This window comes from Mauremys reevesii, linkage group 5 (assembly GCF_016161935.1).
Source record: "Mauremys reevesii isolate NIE-2019 linkage group 5, ASM1616193v1, whole genome shotgun sequence".
NCBI lineage: Eukaryota > Metazoa > Chordata > Testudines > Geoemydidae > Mauremys > Mauremys reevesii.
Genome location: NC_052627.1, coordinates 10,988,361 through 11,014,575, shown reverse-complemented (window position 1 = coordinate 11,014,575; position 26,215 = coordinate 10,988,361). Strand labels below are relative to the sequence as shown.

Below are 26,215 nucleotides of genomic sequence, written 5' to 3'. Positions count from 1 at the left end.
CATTGCAAGTATTACTGACAATGAAAGTGGTTACACATTGCCAGTAAAAGCTACTCTATGCATGGCACCTGGCAAGGTGAGGCCCAGAGCCAGCAAGCCTACACCTTACTTCTGGAAATTCTTACCAGCCAGACTAGAACACAACAGTAATCTCTCGGCCATCAGTAGCAATTGATGAATGCTTCACAAAGCAGAACAGAAACAATGATATACCAAACTATGCAATAATTCTATTCAGAGGAGAAATACTTCTGCACTGTCCGAAACGGTTTAACCTGGAGAGCGGGAGATCAGGCAGATTGAGGTGTGCACGGCCACTTTGTTGCAGCATGAAGCTACATATAAATATCCAGTTATTGACTGGTTGAACAAATTCTCACCACCACCACCACACCTGAAACTCACAGGTATACCAACAGCATTTTAAGACAATCACTGATAACTGATTAAGTATGAAGGATCCGATGAGCACATTCTGTACCTGTAGTCAACAGGTGCAACTGCAGTGGTGTTAATTTAAGCACCAATGAATACAAAGCTAAATAGTTTAGACAGTCCACAAGTCCTGGCCTCATTTACAATGACAAGTTTAAGAGTTGTAGCTCATCACTGTAGCTGCTCCACCAGTGATATAAATGGTGAAGGATGTAGTGGAGACAGGACTCTGGTGATGCATAGCCACCACCTGTATGGATGAAAGGATCTGACTAGCAATGACCAGGAAGGGAAGGAGAAACTAGGGAGAAGCTAAGACTGGCTAATAAAAGGAGAGGTGAAGGGGCAGGGAAGGCTGTTCAGAGCACTGTGGAGTACACTGGCCTCCTTCACAAGGCAATAGCGCTAAAAACTGCTGCAGAAAGACCCTTTCAAGCATTGCATCAGCTGATGCAATCGAATCCTTCCAGTAGGGCCCTCAGGAAGGTACGATCTGAGCACCAGAAAGCAGCCCACCAGAGCTTGTCCACAGAGGGCTTGTGGTGCTTTGTCTAGCATGATTCCTTTGAGCGGTGGCCACATGAAGGTTCTATGGGCAGGAGAGTTCTGCAGAGGAGCAATGCCAGATGCAGGGCCTGATTCAGCAGGGAAGAGTTATTGTGACAACTCCTCCCCTTTGCAAGGCTCTGAAATAGCACAAGGACCTTTGCTTGTGGATAAGCAGATCTCAAGTACTGAACAACTGTCCAAGGAATGCCACCTACTTCTACTCTGACCTTGGGACAGATGTTAGAGTCAAATATCCTGGCTAGAAAGGAAAATCAGACCATCCTGGGAAGAAAACTTGGGCACATTTCTTCTTGAGACATGAAATAGGAAGAGATTACACCACTGTGCAAGTCCCAACTTCCTAGGCTAAACAGCAGCCACTTTCCATGACAGGACTGTTTGCATGCAGTTTAGACAAGGGGTAAAAAGTAGTGAATTCAAGAGTTTAATGCAAAACAAATTATCTAGATGAAAATAATTAGTCATGACTAATCAGTTTTAATCACACTTAAATAACAGAATAGCAACTTAAATTTAGTATATAAATATTTTGCATCTTCTTCTACATTTTCAAATATATTGATTTCAATTACACACAATACACTTTGTAAAACAGTAATAAATAATACACAATGCAAATCTTTGTAATAAAAATAATTAGAACTATCAATTAATTGCAGTTAACACGTGATTTAAAAAGTTAATTTGTTTTGAATTAAACGAGCATTAATCACACCCAGGAGGCACCATGTTCGGGGGGGCACTGCTGCGCACCCTCACAGCAGAAGTGCCCCTTCTCACGCTGCCTGCTCCACTGCTGCCCTTGCCTCTTCTCCGCGCCATGGAGTCACCCCTAGCCAAGCTGCTCCAGACTAGGAGCTTGCCTCCTGTCTGCTGCACAGAGTGGGGGCAGGGAGGGCTGATGTTGGGGTGTCTCCCTACCTCAACTCGGTACCCGGTCACTACTGAGCTGGGGGACAAGGGGAGAGACATTGCTGCTAGCTGAGGAGTGAGTGCTGCCGACAGCACCTGCTGCTGGCTGAGAAAGCATCCAGGCTCCTGAGTGCTTTGTTTAAAGAGGCAGCACTCCCCCAGCACTTCACTCCCCCCCCCCACATGTTTAAATTAGGCGGTTCGGCGCTATGCACTGCCTGCTATGCGCACCTGGCCGGATATATCAGTTCTCAGGCTTCGCGCTCGAACACCTGACAGTGGGAAGGGTGGCGGCTGGATAGGAGCGCCAGGATAGACGGATAAGCGGCACATGAGTTAGGTTCCCAGTCTTTACTTCTGAGTATTGCTCTTTGGCATTTGCGTGATTGGGTGATGTAGCAACAGTTACCTAGGCGGTCGGAGGAGGAGGTGAGCAGTCGAGCAAACTGGCACTCAGGTCCTGAGTGCTTCCCAATTCTAGGGAAATGGTCCCAATGAGGCAATGGTCTGGATTAGGACCCACATCCTGAGCCTGGGCTGTATGATGGAGGAGGCAGCAAGAGAAGCCTGAGAACTGGTGGAATGTGCTGGTGGTGGAATGTAATGGAACATGGGCTGGGAGGAGAGGTGCGTAGTCAGGAAGGCAACAGAGAAGCCTGAGCCCTGGTGGAATGTGAAGAGTGGGGGAGGAGAACATGAGCCATGATGAGTATTTGTGGCGGATGAGGGAGCACGAAGAAGGGTTTTGAGAGGGAAGACGAGCACCTGTGTCAAGAGAGGGCATGATGCAGCGGGAGGAGAAGATATGAAGGAGTTTAAAAGTGCTCCAAAGAGTAGATATCCCCTGCGCCATAGAAAAGGCAGACACAGGAGGGGAGGAAATTGTCCACAGGAAAAGGAAGCCTTGAGAGACACAATTAGGGCCAGACACAGGAGGGCAAGGCAGGGCGGGGGCAAGCAGAGATGGTACTGCCCAGCAAGAGAGAATTTTGGCTCCAAGCTCCTGAGGGGAGAGATGGAGCGGACCAAGCCTGAGTGGAACAACAGAGCGAGAATGGCGAGGGCCGGAGAGCGCGGAGCCCCACAGGATGTATGAGAAACCTGAAACCCAGATGGAACAACGACCGGAATGGGAGAACTGAAACCTACCACGAATGGGCGAATTTGCGAACTGACGAACTTCCGAAGAGCCAGATAGATGAAAGCGCGCCGGCGCGACGCGTCCAGGCGGAAGCTCCAGAGGTACCAAGGCAGCTGGGCGTCAGGCGCGGTTGGGTGTCCCTGTGCAGGCCAAGTAGGGTGCTGCCCAGGTGTACATGGTGGGTGTGCCAACACTGCCCAAGAGCACTGGACGGAGGCGATCAGGGTCGCACAGCTCTGTCCACCCAGAGGGGCACCACAGTGCAGCGGCCCAGCGTGGACATCCCACAGTGGAGAGCGGCCCACTGGAGAGGAGCGGCCTCAGGACCTCAGCAGACCAGAGATGGCTGATCGAGAGCCCTCTCAATGTTTCTCCCCCCCTGCGGGGGAGAGGGGAGAGGCGAAAGGGGGAAGAAACCACCGAAGGAGACAATGAATGAGGGCGGAGGAGCCACTGAATCTGCTGAATCGGATCTGCTGGACCGGCGCGCCAGGAGAATCGCCTGGTACACAGTGGAGACTGCTCTCAGCTCTCGACCTGCTGGGACCACGGACCGAGCTGACCCAGGCGAGCACGCAGCCTGAAGGCCAGGTGGACAGAAACGACACCCCAAAGAGAGACCAACTGACTGATGCCGGGAGCCGGTTGACGCGACTCGAGGGGACCCGGGACAGGAGAGGGCGGCGAAACGGGACCCTGTCATGCGGACCCGCGTGGAGACCACAGGAGAGCCATACGCGAAGCCCACAGAGCTCGGGTGACAGTGAACAGAACAGAAGCGACCAGGTGAGGGCGGCGAAGAGTGGTCAGTGGCTGCCCAGGTGTGTAGACAGCCATGACACAGATTGGAGGCAGGCAAAGAAGAGGCTACAGTGTGGCTGCCCTCGCCTGGCGACCAAGGCAAGAAGCTGAGCAGGCTCTGGCGAGGAAGCTGGCTGGTGCTTGCTTGCGTCAGATCTGTACACAGGTGGCTGATAGATTCGAAATCAGGATGAGTCTGATGGGGATCAGGTTGGTGTCGATGCCAATATGACTGGTACTTTGGGCCTGGGTGAGTATCAGAGGGCTGCGGGTGAATGACTTGGAGTGAGCAGCCCGTGAAGAAAGAAGGTGGTGTAGAGGGGTTGAAGAAGGGGGGCGACTACAGCCATGTGGCGGGAATACCCCGGGGCCGAACTGCCGTGAACGCGGAGGGGCCCGCACTGGCCCCACCATGAGTGGCCCTGGACTGAGAGGTGGCCTGTGTGGAGGATAACCGCCTGTGGAGGCTGGGAATAGAAATGCCAAAGGAGGGGATCAGGATGCGATGTGCCAGAAAAGGGCACGTGAAAATTGGGGATGGGCTCATCGTTGGCCTCCACCATCCCTCAGGGATCCCTGGAGTAGGTGACCTCCCTGTGAACCTCCCTCTGCGAGGAGACCCCGCATCCTTCCCCAGAGGTAGGAGCAGGAGGGCGTCCGAGAGCTAGAGGAGAGAGGAGGGAAGAGGCACCTCTTGCCAGAGAATCGCAGAGAGAGTCAGGCTTTTGCCCCATTGAGGAATCGCTGTGAGAGGGGTCCTGCCCTTGCCAATGGGCTGGCTTTTGCCCCATTGGTTGGCAGCGTAGGGTGTGCCGAGCGTAGGGGCTGGCTAGGGCGCGCTGGGAGTGGCGTCGCCGGGTGCGCCGGAGGCCTGCGGGGCGTGTGCATGCCGACCCTGGAGCCCAGCGCCAGTAGGCCTAAGCTGGTGCAGCTGGCCAGGAAGTGCTGCAGAGAACAGGCCAGTGCCTGAGAAGGGCAAAGGCAAGATCTGCTGCTGCTGCTGGAGAAGGCCTGAGCCACGCAGTAACTGGAACACCTGCAGCTGAGCGTGGCAACGAGGTGGCCTGGAGCTGCAGCGCTCGAGCCCTGGGCAGAGCGGCTGGAGGAGCTCTCAGCTCGGCGGGAGTTGCCGAGGAGGGACGTGACTCTGAGGGACGGGAGTTTCTGACCGCCTGGAAAAAGCCCACCGCGCTGGACAGTAAGCGGCGGAGCATGGCTGTGCTGGCCGCTACATGAGGGCAGGGCCCTCCAGTTTGCCCACAGTGCTTTCGCCCAGCCTGGCCCGCGTGCGGCCGCTTGGCAAGGGGCTGGAGCGGTATGTTCCTGCTCCGTGGGGAGGGGCTGGCTGGGGAGCCGGGGAAGAGAGGAAGAGATGGGCCGGGGGGGAGTGGGCTGGAGCTCTGATCCGGGTTCCTGGACAACCCCCTCCTGGGTGAGGGGGTGCTCCTGGGCCTTCGACGGGGGGGTTGGGGCCGGGGACGGGAGACGGAGCAGAGCCCCCAGAGCTCGGAGGGCCTGATGAGATGGATTGTTACCTCTGTACTGTGGACTACGGAGGAACACCCACCAGAACCAGAATGACCACTGGAGGGCCTGGAGCCGTAGGGCACCGGGGCACCTCGGTGCTACTCTCTGGAACACGGCGACTCGGACGGCACTGACTGGCTGATGGCTGGATGAACAGGAGCAGCAGGCAGCAAGAGTCTTCTGCTGGCTGGCCGTCGAGGAGCCCGGCACTGGGATCGCGGCTGACGACCGACTGGGATGAGACCGACTCGCCCGCGGGGTAAGGCCAGGACCGACGGTGCGGGGTGCGACGCGCGCGGGTGCGAGGCTCGATGTCCGGTGCGGCCCGCGGCTTGGGTGCTGAGTGTCCCCCCGTGCGGATGGCGATGCTCGGTGCTCGTGCGAGCATGCTGGCGACAGCTACTGGACACAACATGGAGACGGTGCGGTGTGTGGAGACGGAACACGGGCGGGAACACGAGCGGGACCGAGAACGCTGGCGCGGCCGGAGGTAGGACCGGTGCCCTGAGCGGTGCCGTGGCCTGATCTAGGCAGGCTTGCGTGGCGACCCTGAGCAGGTGCCGGATGCGAGAGATGCTGTCGGCGATGCGCGCCCTTGCGGTCCCCTCAATGCGTGCGGTGTAGAACAGTGAGCTTAGGAACAGCTGCAGCTGGAGATGCAGCTTCGCTCGACACAGCTCCGCCACGGTCCAGCAGTGACCCGGTTCGGCGGCCTTTGCCTGGCGGAGTTAATGGTCTTCGGCGGCCGGCGTGTCGGTGTGCTCGGGCCGGTGAGCGCGGCGCCGGGGGCCGGTGCGCGCGGATAGCGGGAGCCGCGGGGCGGCCGGGCGCACGCAGCTTCAGGCCGGAGCGGGCGCGGCGGCGGGCGGAGCGGCGGCGGCACGTTCGTGGCGCTCTGCCGCGGCTCTTGCCTGGTGTGGGCGGCTGCGTGGCCGCCGGAACATTGGCGGCGACTCGGCGCGGCGCGGCTGCTGCCGCGCGCGCGGCTCCGACCGCGCGTCGCACCTCGCGCTTCGGCTGCGGGACGCGGGGCCAGCCGCGCCCGAGCGAGGCACCGGCTTAGCCGGGTCTGCGCTGCGGCAGGTGCGACGGGGTGCCGTGGGTGTGGCGGGCGGGGTGCCGGGCGGGAACACCGCGGCGCGCGGCGTCCGGGAGCAGGCGGCGAACACGCAGAGCGGGCGAGCGCGCGGCCGGCAGCACTACCGCAGGCTCGCACCGGACTCGCGTTTTTCGGCCTGACCGGACTGACGGGTGTGGGTGTGGATATTGGGCCGGAGCGCGTGAAAGAGCGTGCCGAGCTGCGGCGCCGCGGGCCGTCGGCAAGCGGAAGCGGGCGCTCGGGAGCGAGCTGCGAGCGGCTCGAGCGGCGCGGCCACCGGAGACTTGCAGCACCTTCCGGGGGCTGACTGAGTGCTGAGAGTGAAGCTGGATTCGCTCGGTGCGCGAGCATCGGTGCGTGCGATCCGACAGAGCACAGCGGCAGCGGAGCGCAGCGCGGCGCGCTCGCCAGCGAGCGAGCGCCGCGACGGCCACGGTCCCGCCGCGAGAGCACGGGCTCCGACCTTTCGGCTCTTGGAGTGCCGGAGTGAGATATTGCGGATTCGCGTCGGCGCGCGGTGAGTGCCGGTGCCGCGCGTCCGCGCCGCAGGCGCGCGGCGGCGGAGCGGCGGAGAGCTCGGCTCGACGCAGGAGCGCCGACCACGGTAGCACCGGCCGGCCGGACTCGACCGGACTGGACGGCTGCGGCCTGGCGGGCCTCTCTCCAGCATCTCTTGAGAGGTCCATGGAGACACGCGAGCGTGCGCGGTGGCGGCGGTGGTGGGGCGGTGAGTGGCGACGCGCTGGCGCGGTGCGAGCGTAGCGACATGCGAGCGGCGCGCGGCGCGCGCCGGTCGGAGGGAGAGCTGCCCTCTCCTCCTCTTCTCAAAATTCAGCCCGCTCCCCTTTGTTCCACGGATTAAGAGGGCCTCGCGCGCGCACTTATCTGTGAGGTAAGATCCTCGAGGAGAGGGAGAGAGAAGATCTCTTGTGGGGGCGGGGCGGCCAGGCAGGCAAAAACCCTGTGGTGGACCGGGCACCGGACCCCGCCGGGGGAGGGGATAAACCCCAACCCAAAGAAATAAAAAATAAATACTATTCTACAAACAAAAAACAAACAAAACTAAAAAAAAAACAAAACAGAACGAGAGAAAACTACGAAGTGGAGGTCAGCTAAGCTGTGCTCCACTGTTCCCACGACACACGGCGGAAAGAAAGAGAAGGAACTGAGGGGGGGGGGCCGGCTGGGGGCTATATCCTGCGCTAGCGCGCGCGCGCCCCAGGGGCCAGGCGCCCCCGCGGCCGGCTAAAAAAAATCTTCTCCGAAGAGCCGGCGTGTGCGTGCACCTAACACTGGAATGCATAGGAGCAATCACTCAAAGAAGAAGAATGGTATTCTATTATTAATAGTGCGATTAATTGCAACTTTTAAAAAAATTAATTGCAAGATTAAAAAAAATACTTTGACAGCCCTAGTAAAAAGCAGTGTCTTATTTTAAGGATCCTGGTAGAAGACAGTGGGGAAGCCTAAGAATGGGTGCCTGAACATCAAAAGAGCTAGCACCCTCAAACCTATCTTGGAAAAAGCCAGTATGCAGGAAATAGTGGTTTTCTTTGCAGAGATGACAATCTGCAGCAAAAGGTAAAAAAGCCACCCTCCTACAAGCACAGAAAATTATCCTTTGTGGAAATAGAGAAGGTCAGGTCAGAGATTGCTAGTTGTGAAAGAAGGGAGTTTGGGGGGAGAGGGGAGGGAAGAGCAGAAAAATCCCTGGAATACACTTTCCCGGGTAATCACTGGCCGAAATCATTGAAGAACAGAGGTGGTCTACAAACTGAGTGCATCTTTGCCACTCTGTGAATAAGGAAGTCTGAAAGCATAAAATCCTTTCGACTTTCTGCAGAACCTACCACACCAGCGGAAAAGAGGGTAAGCATAAACTATCTCCCCCATCAATGATACAGAGAAAGTACCCTGTACCCAGGCATCGGGTACAGTATCTGGGAACTGAGGCTCTGCCACTTGCTATGAAGAAGTCCATCAAGAGAGATGGGGATCAGGAAGGTACTTTGCTGAAGGGCTCCTGCAGAGGGTAGTGGTGAACCATTCCCCAAGACAGGAGTTTCCAGTGGAACCAGTCTATTTGGGAGATCACATAGATGTAGGGCTTTGAAAGAACTCAGCTCTCTCTGCCCAGGAAAGAAAACATGTGATTCCTTTTGGAATGAATGCTCTGGGGTCCCAACTTGATTTTAAAAGGCCACCTTGTCTAACTTGATCGTATCTGGCGGGGAGGAGACTCAAGCCAGCCCAATGGCCCCGAGTGCCAAGATGTTGACGTGGAGCTTCTCTGAAAGAGGACAGCGCTCCCTGAATGGATGAATCATGAATCAGAAACTCCTGTGTGCAGGTTGGCATCCTTGATGAACAGAGAGATGAAAAGGGAACCCCTTCATGGTGTGGGATCTGTCCAGCCACCAAATGAGAGGTTACTTACTTGGATGAGGCAGGAGAAATTAGGCACTTCAAACCCTCCTCTCACAAAAACAGATAGCAGACACTACTAGAGGGATTGGGAACGGAATCTGATTCAGAGCTCCCAAGTCTGACAGAATAAGAGCTCCAAGCAAGGCCGTCTGGGAGTGTGTCAGATAGCTCTTTTACCCATCAGTCAAGGTCACTGAATATTAGTCTATACATTCCCAAAAGCTTCCTGAAAGGTGTGAGCTCAAACAAGCCAGTTTTCCAGGTAGGGAATTTTGTGGACCCCCTAACCTCCCACATCAACATATCTGCATGAAAGATGAAGATAGTTCACCCATTTACCTACAGTGGAAACAGCCATGTCACAAAATGCATACAGTAAATAGAGGAGTGGTAATAACAGCTAGCCAAAACAACTCAGACAAGTATGGATGTACGCTTGTGCCATTATACAGTACATGAGAGAGGTGGTAACTGATTCGTAATAGCTTGCTTATTGGACAAGAAAAGTATAATACAAGAAAAAACAAAACTGATTGGTGGTTAAGACATTAGTATCACAGTTACTAGTCTTAAAATGAAGACTATGCAATTGATTTAGATACATACAGCTTGGCCATACACTGCTTCCTGGGGCTTCCCACTGGCATCCAGTCCACCATGGACATAAGAGGAATTCCTGCCATAAAACCTGCAAAAACATTGAAGCTTCAAATTTAGGCTTCTGACAGTAAAATAAACCAATTTCAAAAGTCAAAGACACCATGTGTTTAAGTCCAGTGTAGTAGTGTTAGGCATGTTTTTGGTTTGTTTTTTTTAAATTAGTTTCTGTAGAAATGTTTCCATTTGTGCATTCAGCTGCTTCTATAACTCCTGAGTATTGGAAGAACAAGACCTACTTTCTACATCCTCCATTTTATTTACAATGACTACTGTGTTTCTAATGAGCCCGACCATACTTTGTTGTTTTTTGTTTTGTTTTTTATAATTGTGGTTAAGTCCTATCATCATTTGAGCTTGAAATGTGCCCAAGTTAGTGCTTCTCACTGATTGTGTTAGAGAGGGTCCAATTAAGATTTCAGGCTTCACTGATAACATCTTTTATATCCTTACTAGATCCTTATCAGCATTCTATAAATAGGTATTATCCTTCAAAGCTGCTGTGCAGGAAGAGCCACTCTTTCATTGCTTCAGTCTATACAAACAGGTTGGCCAAGTTAAATCTACATTGAAACATTTGTTTGCAATTTTGCCCTTTGGCTTCTCCAGCACCAATGACCAGAAATGCATTGCAAAACTCAGAAACCCATGATAACATAAGATTTAAAGGAGCCACTATTCCAAGAAGCTAGAACAGATGTAGGCTGAGATCAAACCGAAAATCATGGCAGGGGAATAGCAGTCAACTGACCAAAAAACAAATCTGAGTATCCATTCAAGGGAGATAAATGTTAGACCAGTTTTAGTTCAATCACCTTGTTCTTCCCTAGTTATAACTGAAATACAAGAACTATTTCCATCCCAAGATGGAACTTAATTTTATATTCATTTGGGTCACTGGAATACAGAAAACTGAAGAAGTTAATGTTTCAGTTAATGATGTACTGCACAACCGTAACAGGACTTAATGTAATGTTTGGCTGTGTTTAACTCGCCCTAATTGTACAGAACTGCTTAATTTTTCTACAAATTAAACAAAAACCACTCAAGTCAAAATTCCAAATGAAGGTTGTTTGTACAATCTTAATTCTATTCCCTTCTGCATATGCATTCCAGTAGTCTTTAATTCCATGACCACATAATTTATCACATGCAATATATATTTCTTCTACAATTTTGTACAGATGTGTATCATCTTAATCATTTTAAACTTCACCGGTTTATGATCTTTCAGTTTCAGCAATTAGTAAGCACAGATTTACTCCAAATGCATACTTTTAACAGTATTAATTTTGGAACTTACATTGCTAACTAGACAAGTGAAAAACTGAGTCTACATTAGCCAATGTGTGTTTTCCAGTGGTAAGTATTTCACAATGGTGTATTTGCAATAAGATATATTAATGGAACACCACTGGATAGCAATGTAGTAACTGAAAGGGATAAAGCAACTTAATTTCAATCCCCTTATATACATTTTTAAACAAAACAAAACAGTAATCTACATATGGAAAGTTAGGTAATAGGTAATAATTGGAGATATACCAATCTCCTAGAAGTGGAAGGGACCTCAAAAGGTCATCGAGTCCAGCCCCCTGCCTTCACTAGCAGGACCACTTTTTACCCCAGATCCCTAAGTGGCCTCCTCAAGGATTGAACTCACAACCCTGGGTTTAGCAGGCCAATGCTCAAACCACTGAGCTATCCCTCCTCCCTTTTTCAAACTGAATGTTAGATACCCTCCACCCACTTTTCAAAACACTAACTTTCTTCTACTGCTAGTTGGATTGAGTCAGTTTAGTGCATGACAGAACTTACAAAATTAATTTCAATTAGTCTTTCAAACGTTGGAACATTTTATCCACCCAGCAGTTACTGCTGCACATTAGTTTTCACTTTTAACAAGTTATTAGAATTTTTGTTCACCAGTAAGAAATATGCTCCCCAGAGACACCCTAACCCACACACTCTGTAAATTTCTGCTTTCCTACAGACTTCAGACTTTAACCTAGAGGGGTCAGAAAGATGAGACTCAGAAGTGTCAGCTCTAAAGGAGCATTTTTAATGTTGCAAACTAACTGAAAACAGAATTTTCTTGAGTACTTTCTAGTAAATCTATCACATTTTTTTATATGGATTTGGACAAGAGAGACAGTATCATTCGCCATGCAAAACAGATTGAAACTTTGCATTAAGTATTGAGAGAAACACATCTTACCTATGAGTTGCTACTGCTGCTCCACTAAGCTAGCACTTTACCCCACTACTACTTTATGTTATTCTTCTATTATACATGTGTGTGATTTTGCAAGTATTTTTGATAAGAGTATTTTCAGGAACACTGGCATACACCAAATACTCTGATAAGACACTATTCATGCATATCTGAGGTTCAAGAGAAACGACCTGCTTTTCTGAAAATAAATTATGCTGGATTGTCACTCCTGAAAATAGTGCCTCCAGTATAAATCTCACCAAAAAAATTATTTAATTCTTAAGATTTGACCTTCTGAAGCAGCTGCAGGCCAGTCCAAGGGCTGTACCTTAATAAATATGCTATAAAACTACATACTTTAGAAGCCTCGGAACACTCTAGTAAATTGTTTTCAGGAGTGAGAAATGAGCTATTCTAAATTTGAAATTAAGAATTTTATTTTCTTAAGTACTTGAAGATGAACAAAGGACATGCAATGGACCCATAAGCACCTGTACAGAAGATTAGAGCACCTCATCATGCCGAACTCCCAATTCCAAGGGTAGCTACAGAGATGAGCAAATCATGCAAAACTTCCCAAACAGATCTAAATTATAACCCTCCATGAGCAAGTAGCTCAACCTCCACACCAGGGGAAGTCATGGGAGATGTACATTTCTTGTTCATGTGGAACTATGAAGTTCCCCCAGATCTTGGCCTTGCAGTCCCTGAACATCCTGAGTAAAGAGCCCACTAAGGGGCAGATCTGCTGATCATTCAGAGCTATCGACCAAGATACGGCTACCAACTAGAAGTTAAAGCTCCATCAGGGGAATAAATGTTTAGCTCCCACGTACACAAATCTACAGTTTCCATCCATAACAGATCACAGAAGCTATAGCACCAGCAAAGCCATAGAGGTTCATCTAGGATGGAACTCCCATTCAAACCACATAACCAACAAAGCTATCTGGAGTAGCACTCCTAGATCCCGTAGCTAGACTACTGGCTGAGTTTTTGAGGATGCCTACTGACAAGGATCTCTGGGGCTGCCCTGAAGCTTTTACTGGGGAGAGAGATTGTAAATGCTAATTGTCCAACTCTTCTCTAGTCTCTGTGGAACTATTACGATTCCTTCAGATGGATGTCAAACACTGTCAAGTCCTTAAAACCACAGCCTCTATAGATGTAATAGTTCAGCTACAGATCAGGCAAACAGCACAGGGAGCACACAAAAAGTGCTTCAAGACATAGGCGCCGACCCCATGGGCGCTCCGGGGCTGAAGCACCCACGGAAAAAAACTGGTGCATGCTCAGCCCCCACCAGCAGCTCCCTGTGGCCCCGCCCCATTGCTCCAGCTCACCTCCGCCTCCTCCGTGAGCGTGCCGCTGCATCCTGCTTCTCCTCCCTCCCTCACAGCGCTTGCACCATGAATCAGCTGATTCGCGGGGCAGGGATGGAGGGGGGAGGAGAGGGAATGCCACGCTGGGGGAAGAGGCAGGGCCGGGGTGGGGATTTGGGGAAGGGATCCAACAGAGGCAGGGAGGGGGCGGAGTTAGGGCAGGGACTTTGGGGATGGGGTTGGAATGGGGGCAGGGCCGGCGTGGGGATGGGGTGGAGTTGGGGTGGGGCCACAGAAAGGGGGGGGAGTCACGGGCACCCACCAGCACCAGAGAAAGTTGGCACCTATGCTTCAAGAGGAACTCTGACAGACGCTAGTGTCCTCCACAACAGGCCACATCCAGTGTCCCAAGCTAAGAAAACTGGGTTAGCTTGCAGTTAGAGATCTCCACAATATCTTAAAGTGGTTCTGTTGCCCTGCAGAACTGTGCTAGTTCAGAGCAACAACTGAGGGGAGACACTCCAGCATTTTCACCAAGTGCTCAAAGGTGCAATCTGTACTCAGAATAACCACCTGTTGTAAGGAACACTAGCTGCTGAAAATCCTGGACCATTCCCAGGAATTCATCAAGCCTCATGCATTGGCAGTACCAGAAGGTCATTAAAAAAAATGATACAAGGAGGCTTATAAGTAATTATGCTTTACACTCTGGTTTGTTAAGGGTCCTTCCTTGATACAGAATCCTCAGTGTCAACAGTTCCTGCTGCCTGTCAACATGTACTATCATTCAGGATAACCTGGAGAGCTGCTTTTCACAGAAGCAGCATACACTGAGTTTCTGTGACTAGAGTTGACAATTACCCACCACTGATCTCCCCCTAAAGCACCAGACTTTTCACCAACATGCAAACAGTCTCGGCAATCAGCTCAGTTTATAGGGCAGTTAGAGAGAATCAGGGGAGCAGAGGAATCTAAAAGAGAACAACAGGAACAGACTTAAAACAAATCAAGTGTCAATCTGAGGAAGGGCTAGATCAAAAACCTGAAGACTCAGACACCAACTCCAGAAAAGTGCTGAATTGCAGATTATAAACCCAAAAATCAAAAACTACTGAATCTTCTACCCAAATGCTAAAGCAGCACCCAATAAGAATAAGGACTGGAGTTTGAATGAAAGACCCTAGTATCTTGCTTAAAGAGGAGCATGTGATCAGAGCTCCAGCTATATTGTTACATCTCTAGAGAAGGTAGTTTTCTGCAAGACTTAAAAACTGACACCACCTACTAGTTCAAGGACTAGGCCTAAGAGCCAAAGTGAAGGAGATGTGACATCACACCCTTGCCCTAAAAAACCCATGTCTTCTGCAACGTAAAGGAACAACTGTGCACAGTATTTAACTGTAAGAGTGCATATCGAATTCATAAAAAATAATTTGAAAAATGTAACTCTCGTTTTTGCTGCAACTTTTCATTTTCTGTTTTCACTCCACTTTCTTACCTACAAGAGATCATAGCTTGTCTTTTCCCATCTTGTCTTCACTTTATTTCCTCTCTTCTTTCTTTCCTTCTGCCCCCTTACCCTTGCCCTCTTGTTAGACTTTCACCTCCCTTTTCCTTCTCTCAACTTCTGAATACCAATCTCTCTTCACTCACTCCTATTCACACACAGGGCTTGGAAATTTTATCGGACACCTAAAAGTCAGTCCTAAAAAAGAAGTACCGCTATGCACTTCTGGCCTAAAATACAAGTGCCAGAACACCACTGCTGCTCCTCACAAAAAAGCGTCAAGAGTGGTGTTGCATAGAGCGCTCACATCACTTGAGCCCTGCTAACTGTCAAGGTATAGCAACTATCAGACAAAAGAGTATTTATGGGGCTGCCACACTGACCTGGGATGACCAAGTAAGAAACCAGTCCCCCGCTGCACCCCACTGTAAAAGGAATCTCAATCCCTTCTTCTAAGAGGGTGATGTCCTGCAAGCTGCTTGGGGAGTCCATTTCCATCTAGTGGGTGCCAAACACCCCAAGCCTCTCTCACGTTCACTTTGGACACGGCAAGTTGTCTACTGCAGTGTTTCCCAAATGGTGAGTCCTGACTCACCAGTGGGTCACGGGGCCCTAGGCAAACACTTCTCTGGGCCTGGTGCAAAGCAGAGGCCATGTGCGTGTTAGAGAGCACGCCTGCCCTAAGATACGCAACTTCAGCTATGAGAATAGGGAGCTTGGGTGCAGGGTGGGATGCCCTGCAAGCTGTGACCTGTCCCGGACTCCAGCTGCTCCTAGGCAGAGGCACAGCAGGCGGCTCTGCATGCTGCCTGCCCCCCCACCCCTTTGGCTGGGAACTGCAGCCAGTGGGAACTGCAGGGGCAGCGGCAGCAGGTACAGCCATGAGCTGCACCTCCGCCTAGGAGCAGCCAGAGCCCAGGACAGATAGCCACTTGTGGGGAGCCGCCAGAGATGAGCAGCCCCTACATCCGGCACCCCCTCCTGTGCCCCAAACCCCTGCCCCGAGGCCCCCCTGCACCCAAACTCCCTCCCAGAGCCCTAACCCTGCACCCAAACTCACTCCCTCTTAGTTAACTGGCATCTCCCATTCCCCCAACATGCTAGATAAAACAGCTTCTACTGTACTTCTCATGGGAGTTTCTCAGTCAACACAAAGCTTAGTTAACTATAACTTTTAGCTCTCTTGGTAGGTACTATATCTGATTGAGTCTTTTTTTGTTGTTTTACAGACTTTTTTTTAAAAAAACATTTCGCTACCTTGTTGCCACATAAATAATGCTACATAAACTCAGAAAACTAACTATACAGGGGAAGACAATGAAACTGACTATACCATGCCATTAAATGTACAAAATAAATTTAGCAAAAAAATATTTATTGTAATCTTCCAGTTATGCAGGCCTTAGTGGGTACGAAAGTCTCAGACAGCAATAGGATTTTCTAGTTGTGTCCAGCTAACATTAGCTAAATGAACCCCTACACTACCTGGACACTGGAAGCTTGATTTTTACCTAGGAGTTCAGGGGCTGTCTTACTAACTTTACTACAGTTTTAAGAAATTCATCTAGAATTCTACTTTACAAGGATAATTTGCTCCATATGCATTTGTAAAAAATACCCAAATGAACATACAGTGTGTGTGTGTGTGTGTGTAATAATATTATATATATATATATAAAATCTGCCTGAATAGCTATATAGAGTGACATACTCAAATAAAGCACACAAGTTTTATAAAATAATAGCTTTCAGCATAGCTGTAATTACCTACCTTTCAAATGATATGGGAATAATTTTCAACTCCCCCACCCAACGCCAAGAGTTCTTAAATTTAGATACAATAAATTTATTTTACATTCATCCAAAAATACAGTCTGCTTCTTATATTCAAGAATACATAAATTAATTTACATAGAAAAAGATTACCTGTGCAAGAAGTCAGGAGCTTTATTTAGCAAAGTATAGTACTGCCTCACAAACTCCCGCCCTACAAGCAGGGGACTTGGCTTCTCCATCACCATTTCTTTGGTACTGAGTGTCAAATGCTGTAAGTAGACAAAAATTAATAAATTACTTTAAAAGCAACCCTGCAATTTAATACGTCCATCCATTCATCCCCTCACATGGATTTTTATGAAATCCTATGTAAAACAGGAATCACTATTTGGTAAGAAACTACTACACCAACATGTAGTCTCAGACTTAAAAATACCTGAGTAACTCAAGACTGCTGTAGTTCAATCATTCATTATCTTGACAAATTGATCTAATTTTCAAGATCTCTAAGTAATTAGCAAGGACACTAGTTTCAGTGGAGACAGACGAGGCAAGCTATACTTGTTAAATTAATTTAAATAAATACCACAAAATTATCCAAAATACTGGTGATTACAATTAGTTTACCCTTTATTAGCAAGAGGTTGATTAAAGTCATTAAAACAAAGTTTCAAATGAAAGATTATGTTAGTTACTTATGTCCTTTGGTCTTTTTTATCTTACAACAGCAGTACTTGCACTCAAGCAAAAAAATTGAGAGGCTCACCACCTTTTATACAGTAAACTTATTTCCCTTGTAAGTCTGCTTTTCCAAAAGGAATTATCCTTCAACACAAGTCATGGGAGAAATTCCTTAGCTATTAGAATTATCTGATGTTTCAAGGTACCTGTCTGGAGATTCAGCAGCTTTGCTTTAATGACCATGCTCTAACCTAAGATGGCTCTGAATTTTCCAGCCCAGTTCCTTTCAAGAGTAGGAACTCAAACTCAGGTACATTTGGCCCAATCAAGTAAGAAACATCCTGTAAGATACCAAAACTTGGGGACTGGGGGAATTTCAAATTTCTCTGCTTCAGAAGCAGGCTCCAAAGGAAAGAAGAACACAGCAGAAGTCCTCCACAGATAGTCAATCTAAGGAGAAGAACTATACAAGTATGTATCTGTGGCAATGGTACCCAAGACCATGACTGAAAGCTTCTTGAACACTAGCAAAGACACGAGCAGACTATTCCCTGGTCTACCAGAACTCAAAGTCCTTGAAGTGCATGTGACTGTCCCAATTTCCAGAAACTAAACATGCATAGTTTCTGCTCTGGACAAAACATTTCCTGTGTTTTTCCTACATGAACTCCCTTAACAGGCTATACGGTTATCCTAGTAGAACCAACTTTGGAAAATCTGTTGTGAGCATTGTCCCTGGACCAAAAAGTCTTGAGGTTATCTGTTCTCAGATACAGATGGGCATTAGTCTCCACCAAAACCTGGTGAGGCCAATGAAATTCTCATGTGGAGGTTACAAAACACAAGCCACCACTATTGTATCAGTATTGACACCACTTTGGTCTCCACATCCCTCCTACACAGGTGTCCCTAATGAGCAAATATGCACATTGCAACAAGCAGTGAATGAGCCAACAGGAACGTAACTTCCACTACAATCCCAATCCAACATCTTTGGGAAGCAAACACCACTATGCTGACTATTGGGTATATACGCCAGCTGACTAAGACATCAATTTCAGTCTTAAAAGTCATGCCCGATAATAGAAGAATTGATACAATTCAATCTTTTCTTATCACATGACCCTCCATGTCCCTATCTTCCCAGAAGACAGCATTACACACACTGAAGTGGTACCTTCATGAGAAAGCGGTTGTGAAACCAGAACTCCAACAATTCCTAAAAGACACTTCAGCTTGCTACCCAAAGAAATTGGAAGTGTGAGAAATGCAAGGGCTGCAGGAGGAGCTAACACTGAGAAATTCAAAGGCATGTGACTCTTAGAAGGTGAAACAGATGGCATGACTTGGTGGCATGGCAACAGGTCTGGAGACCAACAGATGTACAACAAAACTAAAATAATGGAAACCTGCTGGATACTTCAGTAACTTGTAAAGCCTGTCCTGCCCCACAGAGTCTCCAATGCCCAGCACCTGCAACTAATGCTAATGTTTCTGAGTCAAGCTTGTAGTGATGCCTCAATACCATTGCCTCTCAGCAAATCACTGACAGTCTATCAGAGAATTAGTACTCAGGAAAAAGGTGGATGGAGACAGCAACAGTATCTCAACATTATACTCCTTGTACTGGCATGCTAGCAGGAAGGAAACTGGTACTGCAATGCATTCCAGCCCAACTCTGCCCAATCCCAGACATCTCAACATGAGAGGGAAAGTTTTCTCATCACATCAATGTAGCAAATGAAACTATTCGTACACAGGCCCTCAGCATCATTGTCATCTTGACATATCAGCACAGGGGACAGAAACCCCTGTATGTTTCAGAACCCTGCTGCCCTGCCCACATCACTCCACTCCAATGCTATCCTGGAGCACCAGGGAGATGAGCAAGCTACAGGGAGCTGGCTCCCAGGTTCTGTAAGCCCACTGGAACACCTCCACAGAGGAAGAAGCCACTGTACAGACAACCCCTGCAGTGACCATGGCATGTCAGGAAAGCAAAAGAACCAGCAGTCTCTTTGCTCTGCCATTCCCTTAGTGCACCAGAATGGAGGGTATTGTCTAGGGTGAGGTCCCCTGTCATCTGAGCTCTGCATTCTCCCAGCCCAAAAGCACAGATGAGAGCTGGGTGCTCTGAGAAGTGCCTCACACTGTCATACTTCTCAACAATACAGAATGGCTTTGGTCAGTTGCTCCAGCCCACCAAGTCAACAGCCCCCCCATGCAACCCTCTCAGAATACCATGTCACAGAGTGGCAGGTTTGTGAATCACAGAATATCAGGGTTGGAAGGGACCTCAGGAGGTCATCTAGTCCAACTCCCTGCTTAAAGCAGGACCAATCCCCAGACAGATTTTTTCCCCAGATCCCTAAATGGCCCCCTCAAAGATTGAACTCACAACCCTGGGTTTAGCAGGCCAATGCTCAAACCACTGAGCTATCCCTCCCACCAGACTAAGAGCAACCTCTATTTTATCCAGATGGCACCCTCTTAACTCTCAGAAGGCACATGAGTTTCCAGGAGCGCCTCTGATATTGGCATAAAACCTCTTCCTGATACACACATCTGATCTCAGCTTCTAGATGACCCAGTGCCTGCTTTCCAATGACAATTAGTGTGAAGCTTCTCAGAAAGAGCCATGACACAAGACACCATTACACTTGCACAAGGCTCTGGAGCCTCACATATACACTCCCATGGATACAATGGTAGGATATGCTGATAACACCAGTCTTGTTAGATGCTAGGTGCCTTCCTCACATCAGTGTGCTTGTCTTACAATGAGGCACTGACTAGAACAGAGTACAAGCACATGACCTTTTCTGCTTTGAGAAGGGCCATACTCACTGTGCCATGGCACTAATTTTCGAGTCCTGAGCTAACTGCAAATGAACTGCCATCTACTGAAGCACTGTGAAAAGTCCAATCGGAAGACAGCCAACCTGATAAATTGATTTTGCCCAAATAGAGACTCAAACCTAAGTCAGAAGTGCAGCTGAACAGTTGTCATCAATATCCCAGGTTCAGCAACAACAGAGAACCTACAAAAGTGAAACAAAATATTTGTCAGCCATTGAAGTCTCAGCCAGTTTAGCTCAGCGAAGCACCAAACAAGAATCAAACACAGAGTTCCAAGCCAAGTGTCAATGCCAAGGACTGCTAGCTATTAAAACTGACTAAAAAAAAAAAATCATACTTGAAGCAGTAGCTTAAAAAAACCCAAAGCTCTAAGATAAACAGCTGGTACAGAGCTGAACCTAAAATACCTAAATCAGTTAAAACTGAGATAATGAGCCAAAGAGAGAACGGTATGCTCAATTATCACAGAAAACGTAAGGTTCCAAACAGGACATGCAGCAATAAACCGCATCAGCTGGAACTGCTGGAAGCGCCAATAAGGAGCTCTTGATAACCACATAGAAAAAGGAACTGCCTGGAACATTCTGGGCCTCCAAGGACTGAGGCTAGAGTATGCTCAGTAAGACAGGACCCTCAAGTTGGCCTACACAGTCCTGAAGGGGTATGTATGTGGGGGGGGTGTCCAATGGATTTGGGAGCTCCCCAGGTTGACTCACAATGATAAACACAACACAGAAGTAAAAATCCTCCACAGACATTAACTTTAGAAATGCATGGAGCTTGATTTCAATACATTAAAAAACTCCTTTCATGCAAAAGGCGGGGACACTGTGTGTTTTCATCACTGTGCGTAGTTTTTTTTAAAGTTACCGTAGGACAAGTACAGTCAATGGAAGCCACTCAATGTCAACTTTGTACAGGATTTATAAGAACCAGCCCTACGTTCTCAGGTATAAATTGGGTAAAGCAAAGGCTTTCATATCCATAGACAATCACAAGAGAAATACCTTAAGTACAAAATAAAGCACTATTAGGTTTGCCCACAAGAACACAATGCAACACTGGATCAGACTAGTGAATCATGTAGCCTAAAATCCCATAGCTTACAGTGGCAAGTACCAGCTCTTTGAGAGGAAGATTCAAGAAACCCTGCAGAAGGTAGTTAAGCAATAAGCAACCCACCAAGTTCCTCCTTAACCCCCATTAGTCAAAGACTGGTTTAGGCCCTGAAATAGGAGGGTCTGTTTTTAACATCTTTACTATACTCTGAATACTCATATTAACCATAAGGAAGTCCAGTCTTACTTGAATCCTGCTGCACTCAATCTCAATTACATACTGTAGCACTAAGTACAAGTAATGCATTGAGAGAGAAGTGTTTCCCTTTATCATTTTCAATTTGCTCCCTTTCAATCTCACTGAGCATCTCCTTATTCTTCTATTACAACAAAGGATGAATAGAACTTACTGTTCTACTTTCACCATATATTTTTTCTTCCCTTATATCCCCTTTTTAAAACAAAGCACTCCCACTCTTCTCAGTTCCTTCATACAAGAGTTTGTCAATGCTTGTTATCACTACTGTGACCATTCTCTGAACACACTATTTCTGCTACTCCCTTTGAAAAGGGGACAAGAGCTGAAGAGATGAGTGTAACATTGATTTGTATCATGTCACCACAGTAAAAGCTGGGTTATCCATAGGGCCCTCCCAAATTCACAGTCCATTTTGGTCAATGTCATGGTCATAGGCTTTTAAAAATTGTAAATTTCATAATTTCGGCCATTTAAATCTGAAATTTCACAGTGGTGTAATTGTAGGGGTCTTGACCCAAAAAGCAGTTGTGGGGAGGTAGCAAGGTTATTGGTTGGGGGTGTGTGGTACTGCTACCCTTACTTCTGTGCTGCTGCTGCCTTCAGAGCTGGGCAGCTGGAGAGCGGCAGCTGCTGCCCAGGTGCCCAGCTCTGAAGGCAGAGTCTCCACAAGCAGCCGTGCAGAAGGATGGCATGGTATGGTATTGCCACCCTTACTTCTGCACTGCTGCTGGCAGGGCGCCACCTTCAGAACTAGGTGCCTGGCAACCAGCTGCTGCTCTCCAGCCGCCCAGCTCTGAAGGCAGTGCAGAAGGGTAACAATAGGGCAGCCCCCCTAAAATAGCCTTGTGACCCCCCCATAACTCCCTTTTGGGTCAGGACCCCCAATTTGAGAAATGCTGGTCTCATCCGTGCAATCTGTACAGTATAGGGTAAAAGCACTCAAAAGACCAGATTTCATGGTGGGACACCAGATTTTACGGTCTGTGACGTGTTTTTCATGGCCATGAATTTGGTAGGGCCCTAGTTATCTGGCACTTTACCAACCAGAAAGCTCTATAAACTGGCATTTCAGGATATGTGCAAGATGCACGCTCTGGGAGGCAGTTTGGGTGCAGGAGAGGGCTCGGGGGAGGGATTTGGGACATGGGAGGGGTATCGGAGTGCTGGATCCAGGCGGCACTCATCTTGGGTGGCTCCCCGCAAGCAGCAACATGTCCCTGCTGCTCCTATGCGGAGGTACGGCCAGGCAGCTGTGAGCTGCCTCCGCTCGCAGGCGCCACCCCTGCAGCTCCCACTGGCCGCAGTCAATGCTCCTAGGCTGAGGAACCACCATGGCGGCTCCATGCGCTGCCTCCACAGCTCCCATTTGCCAGGGACCATGACCAATGGGAGCTGCGAGGCAGGCACCTGCAGGCGGAGACAGCTCACACTGAGCGTTCTTTGTCACAGGTGTATGGCTACCTGGCTCTTGTTCACATGCCCAGGGTCTACTGATCACATGTGGTATCAGGAAGGGATTTTCTCCCAGTTGACTGTGGGGGATTTTCACCTTCCTCTGCAGTGTGTGGGTGCAGGTCCCTTTCTGGGATTATCTGGGTATAACTAATTTCCCTGCCATTGCAGGGCTGCCTCAAGCACTGGCACACCTCAGTCTGTCCTGTTCTCAGCCTGGTGCAGATAGTAGTCTAGTCTCCGGCAGACTGTAAGGCTTTGGTCTCCTTTCAGGTGTTGGGTTTAGTGTGCAAGACCTGCCTGGTGCAGGTGCCTGTGATATCAAGCTAAATGATCTAGCGGTCCCTTCTGGCCAAAACTCCAAGATTATAACTCATGCTGTAAACGGATACACAACTGGCATGCAGAATGAAGTTATGGAGCACTAGGCATTAACTTTATTACGTATAAGAAATTTTTTTTTATAATTGATTAAATCCAATTCTTTCACTAAAATTAGTTCCATGTGGAACTATAAAGGTAGCAGTGCTATGTTTGATAAAAAATGCCAAATTGCTATCATCATTAAGGGCTGCACAGACAAAATGTTAATAGATCTGGATGTCACTTGATAAGCAAATTTCCTATAAATCAAAGTTGCCTTTAAAATATTTCAATATTTGATCCTTCTTTCAGGTTATTCCACTAAATGTGTATAAACAAAATTGTGAAAGATGTCATGTCTGAGATAAGCCATCAGTAAGGTACCTCACAGATCAGCACTGGGCTGTTGTGCTTGTGTAGAGAAGAAAAGTTTGCAAACAAGACCAAAAACTGTAAGTCTCTTTAGTGACAGATAAATCTCAGAGAGATTTAAACACCTCAGGGCAGTGATCTATAGAACAGGTGATTAGCCCAATGTGACCTATGTAGAGTCATTCATGGTAGGACTAAAGATCCAAAGACCATGTGTGTGTGTCTGGACAGACATCACAAACGTACTGAACCCTGGTGATACCTCATCTGAAGGGCTGTATCCATTGATGGTGTTACTGAAACGTAGAGGCACAAATTATGAACGAGGTTCAGAAAAGTGCAACTAAAAGTAAAAAATATGGCCTGTCTTACCACACACATAATAGACAGATAAGCCTGTATGCTTTGGAGAAGATGGTTACTACAGGAAAATCTTGTCATTTGTTTCTATGAAGAAAATGTTGTATATCACAAAATATTGGTGTGCCCAAAGACTACGAAAGCATTGTTCTTCGTACCCACAATTTTATCACCAGAACTCCAACAACTGAAGTATTCCTAATAAGGACAGCTAGTGCAAGACAGCCATTAAACACCACAGTCCAGCTTTGCTGTAGAACAGCAATACTCTACTCTGGCTCTATAGACATGTGTAGCTGTGCATGGACCACCTGCAACAGGCTTTTGATGTGCACTTCATTCAGTATCAGGTTCCAAGCCAGTTACAACAGATGCATACTCCATAATGCAGTGTGGAATGGAAAAGGAGATGCTAGGATCCCTTGAAAGCAGAAACGAAGTGTTCCTCCTTACATTAACCAGGTGGGAAACAGAGTGATATTCTCCTCAAAGTACTATAAAAAATGTTGATGTTTTACAACCAAATATCAAAGGTGTTCACTGTAACAGATTAATTGAATCTTAATCCAGACAGTATGGGAGGGAGGTAATCTCCCATAGATGAGATCAATAGAAGCATGCAAACTGGATCTACCTCCATTTTGGACAGCCAGCCCTCTCTCTAAATTCCCCAATTCATCCAACATAGCCTAGATTGGTTGACTTTCATGGCACACTGCAAAGTGTATCTGTTTACTCAACCTTCTGGAGATGTTGCAGGGAGCAGCTTGATGGGACTGTATGGTTGTGGGGCAAGAGTTTTCTGGGGAGCTACTGGTGGATTAACCTGCATGATCAGGCCCTAAGGCAACAGATGCTTAATAAGTACCATTGTAGTCAACGAGACTATTCACATATCTAAGTTCTTTCAGAATTGGCGGCTCTTAAGTATGTCACAGACACCTAGAGTAGTAAATACCATTTTACAAGTTTCACCATAAATCTCTAACAATGCTAGTCTCACCACAGCTCCATTCATTGACCCAAGTAGCTCTTCATTTGTGAAAAACTGAATGCCATTGGTAGAGAGTGTTGCTAATGGAGTTCAGATACAATACAGTACAATGAAAGCAAACAGTCAGTAGTTTAAAACTTCAGGTCAGGGACTTGTCTCCTTAGTATAAACACCCTGTAGGCGGAGACACTGTACTGTTAGTCTGAAGACTCATCTATGAATGGACAAATATTTCATCGACGTAAATGATACTGGATAAGCAGAACAGAAAACTTGCTGGACAAGAGACGCGAAAAAAGCTGACCTTTCAGGAGAGGGAGCATTTTACTCTGAATATGCACGAAACATTCACACCACAGAACTTCTAAACCTGTAAAGGATGACCAGGGAGGACCTTTTCTAATCCACATAGGTATCTGTCAACTTCAGTGTTAAATCTGGTATAATAAACAGGGGACATAGCCTTTGACCCCAATGTAACACAAGGATCAACTGAGCTCCTGGAAGGAATAGAGGAGAACATGGCAAATTTGTTTAAAAAGAAGCTGGTCCATCCATCATCCCCCTCATGCTCTGATGTTACCTTTACTGCTGCTCCCTAAATGAACAAAACAGAGACTCAAGGAGGGGGAAAATAAAGTGAGGAGGCAGCTCTCTCCCACAGAATCTAGCATTGACCTGTTGCCTACCCCTCTAGTCTTTCTGCTAGAAGGACAGATAGGCGGAGTTTGAAATATTTACTATGCAATTAACAGAGAGAAAGATTCAAACCCATGCAGAAGGCCACACCAGGAAGTTCAAGGGGCAATGCCATGTGGAATACCCCAGCTTCACCCCCAGCAAGAGAAGAATATGCTGAGATTCCTACTCAGGTGCGCTCCCTGGCATCAGCTCATGAGTTTTATCTTCTCTACCAACCTCTTATTTGCATCCTAAATACTTCCACGTATGCAAACTAATACCTCTTCCTCCTTGATGTATAATCCTTTCTGCTATTTGGAGACTAACCTCCCTCCCCCTATTCCTGCCCCAGTGCCACTTTATAACCCTTTCACAAGCACACGACACTTTTGAGAAAAATCTTTCTTCAAATCAAGCCTAGCAGTACCCTTTTATTGTATTCTCCTCTGACAGCTCTCCAGTCGGTCACTTTTTCCAAGAGTGGCACTCAAAACTGAATATTAAAGAGGTGATCAGAAATGAAACAGAAAAACTAGCACCTGCCTACTTTGGGATCCCCCTGCATACACTGCCTAAAACTACCTTAGCCGTTTTCGGGCTCCTTTCAGTTTAATGGGCACAGAACCATAAACCAGGCATGCGGAGCAGAGTCGTTTTAGCTGAAGCCTGCAGGGAGGCTGTTCCCGGCCCGGTGTCAGGACCTGTAGAAGAAAAGGGTCTGGCACTCCAAGTGTAGCCATGTTGGCG

At 47.9% G+C, this 26,215-nt stretch overlaps 1 protein-coding gene across 2 annotated transcripts in view; it reads right to left on the bottom strand.

Annotated features, from left to right (window-relative positions):
• Window positions 1-26,215, bottom strand: part of G3BP2 (G3BP stress granule assembly factor 2) — a 48,893-nt gene that overhangs the window by 21,935 nt on the left and 743 nt on the right. For both annotated transcript variants that reach the window (XM_039539224.1, XM_039539225.1), the window contains exons 2-3: window positions 16,540-16,658; window positions 9,519-9,600 (exon numbers count right to left, since the gene is read on the bottom strand). In XM_039539224.1, coding sequence (XP_039395158.1) covers window positions 9,519-9,600; window positions 16,540-16,634 — 177 coding nt within the window. In that variant the 5' untranslated portion in view covers window positions 16,635-16,658. The remainder of the gene's footprint in view (window positions 1-9,518; window positions 9,601-16,539; window positions 16,659-26,215) is intronic.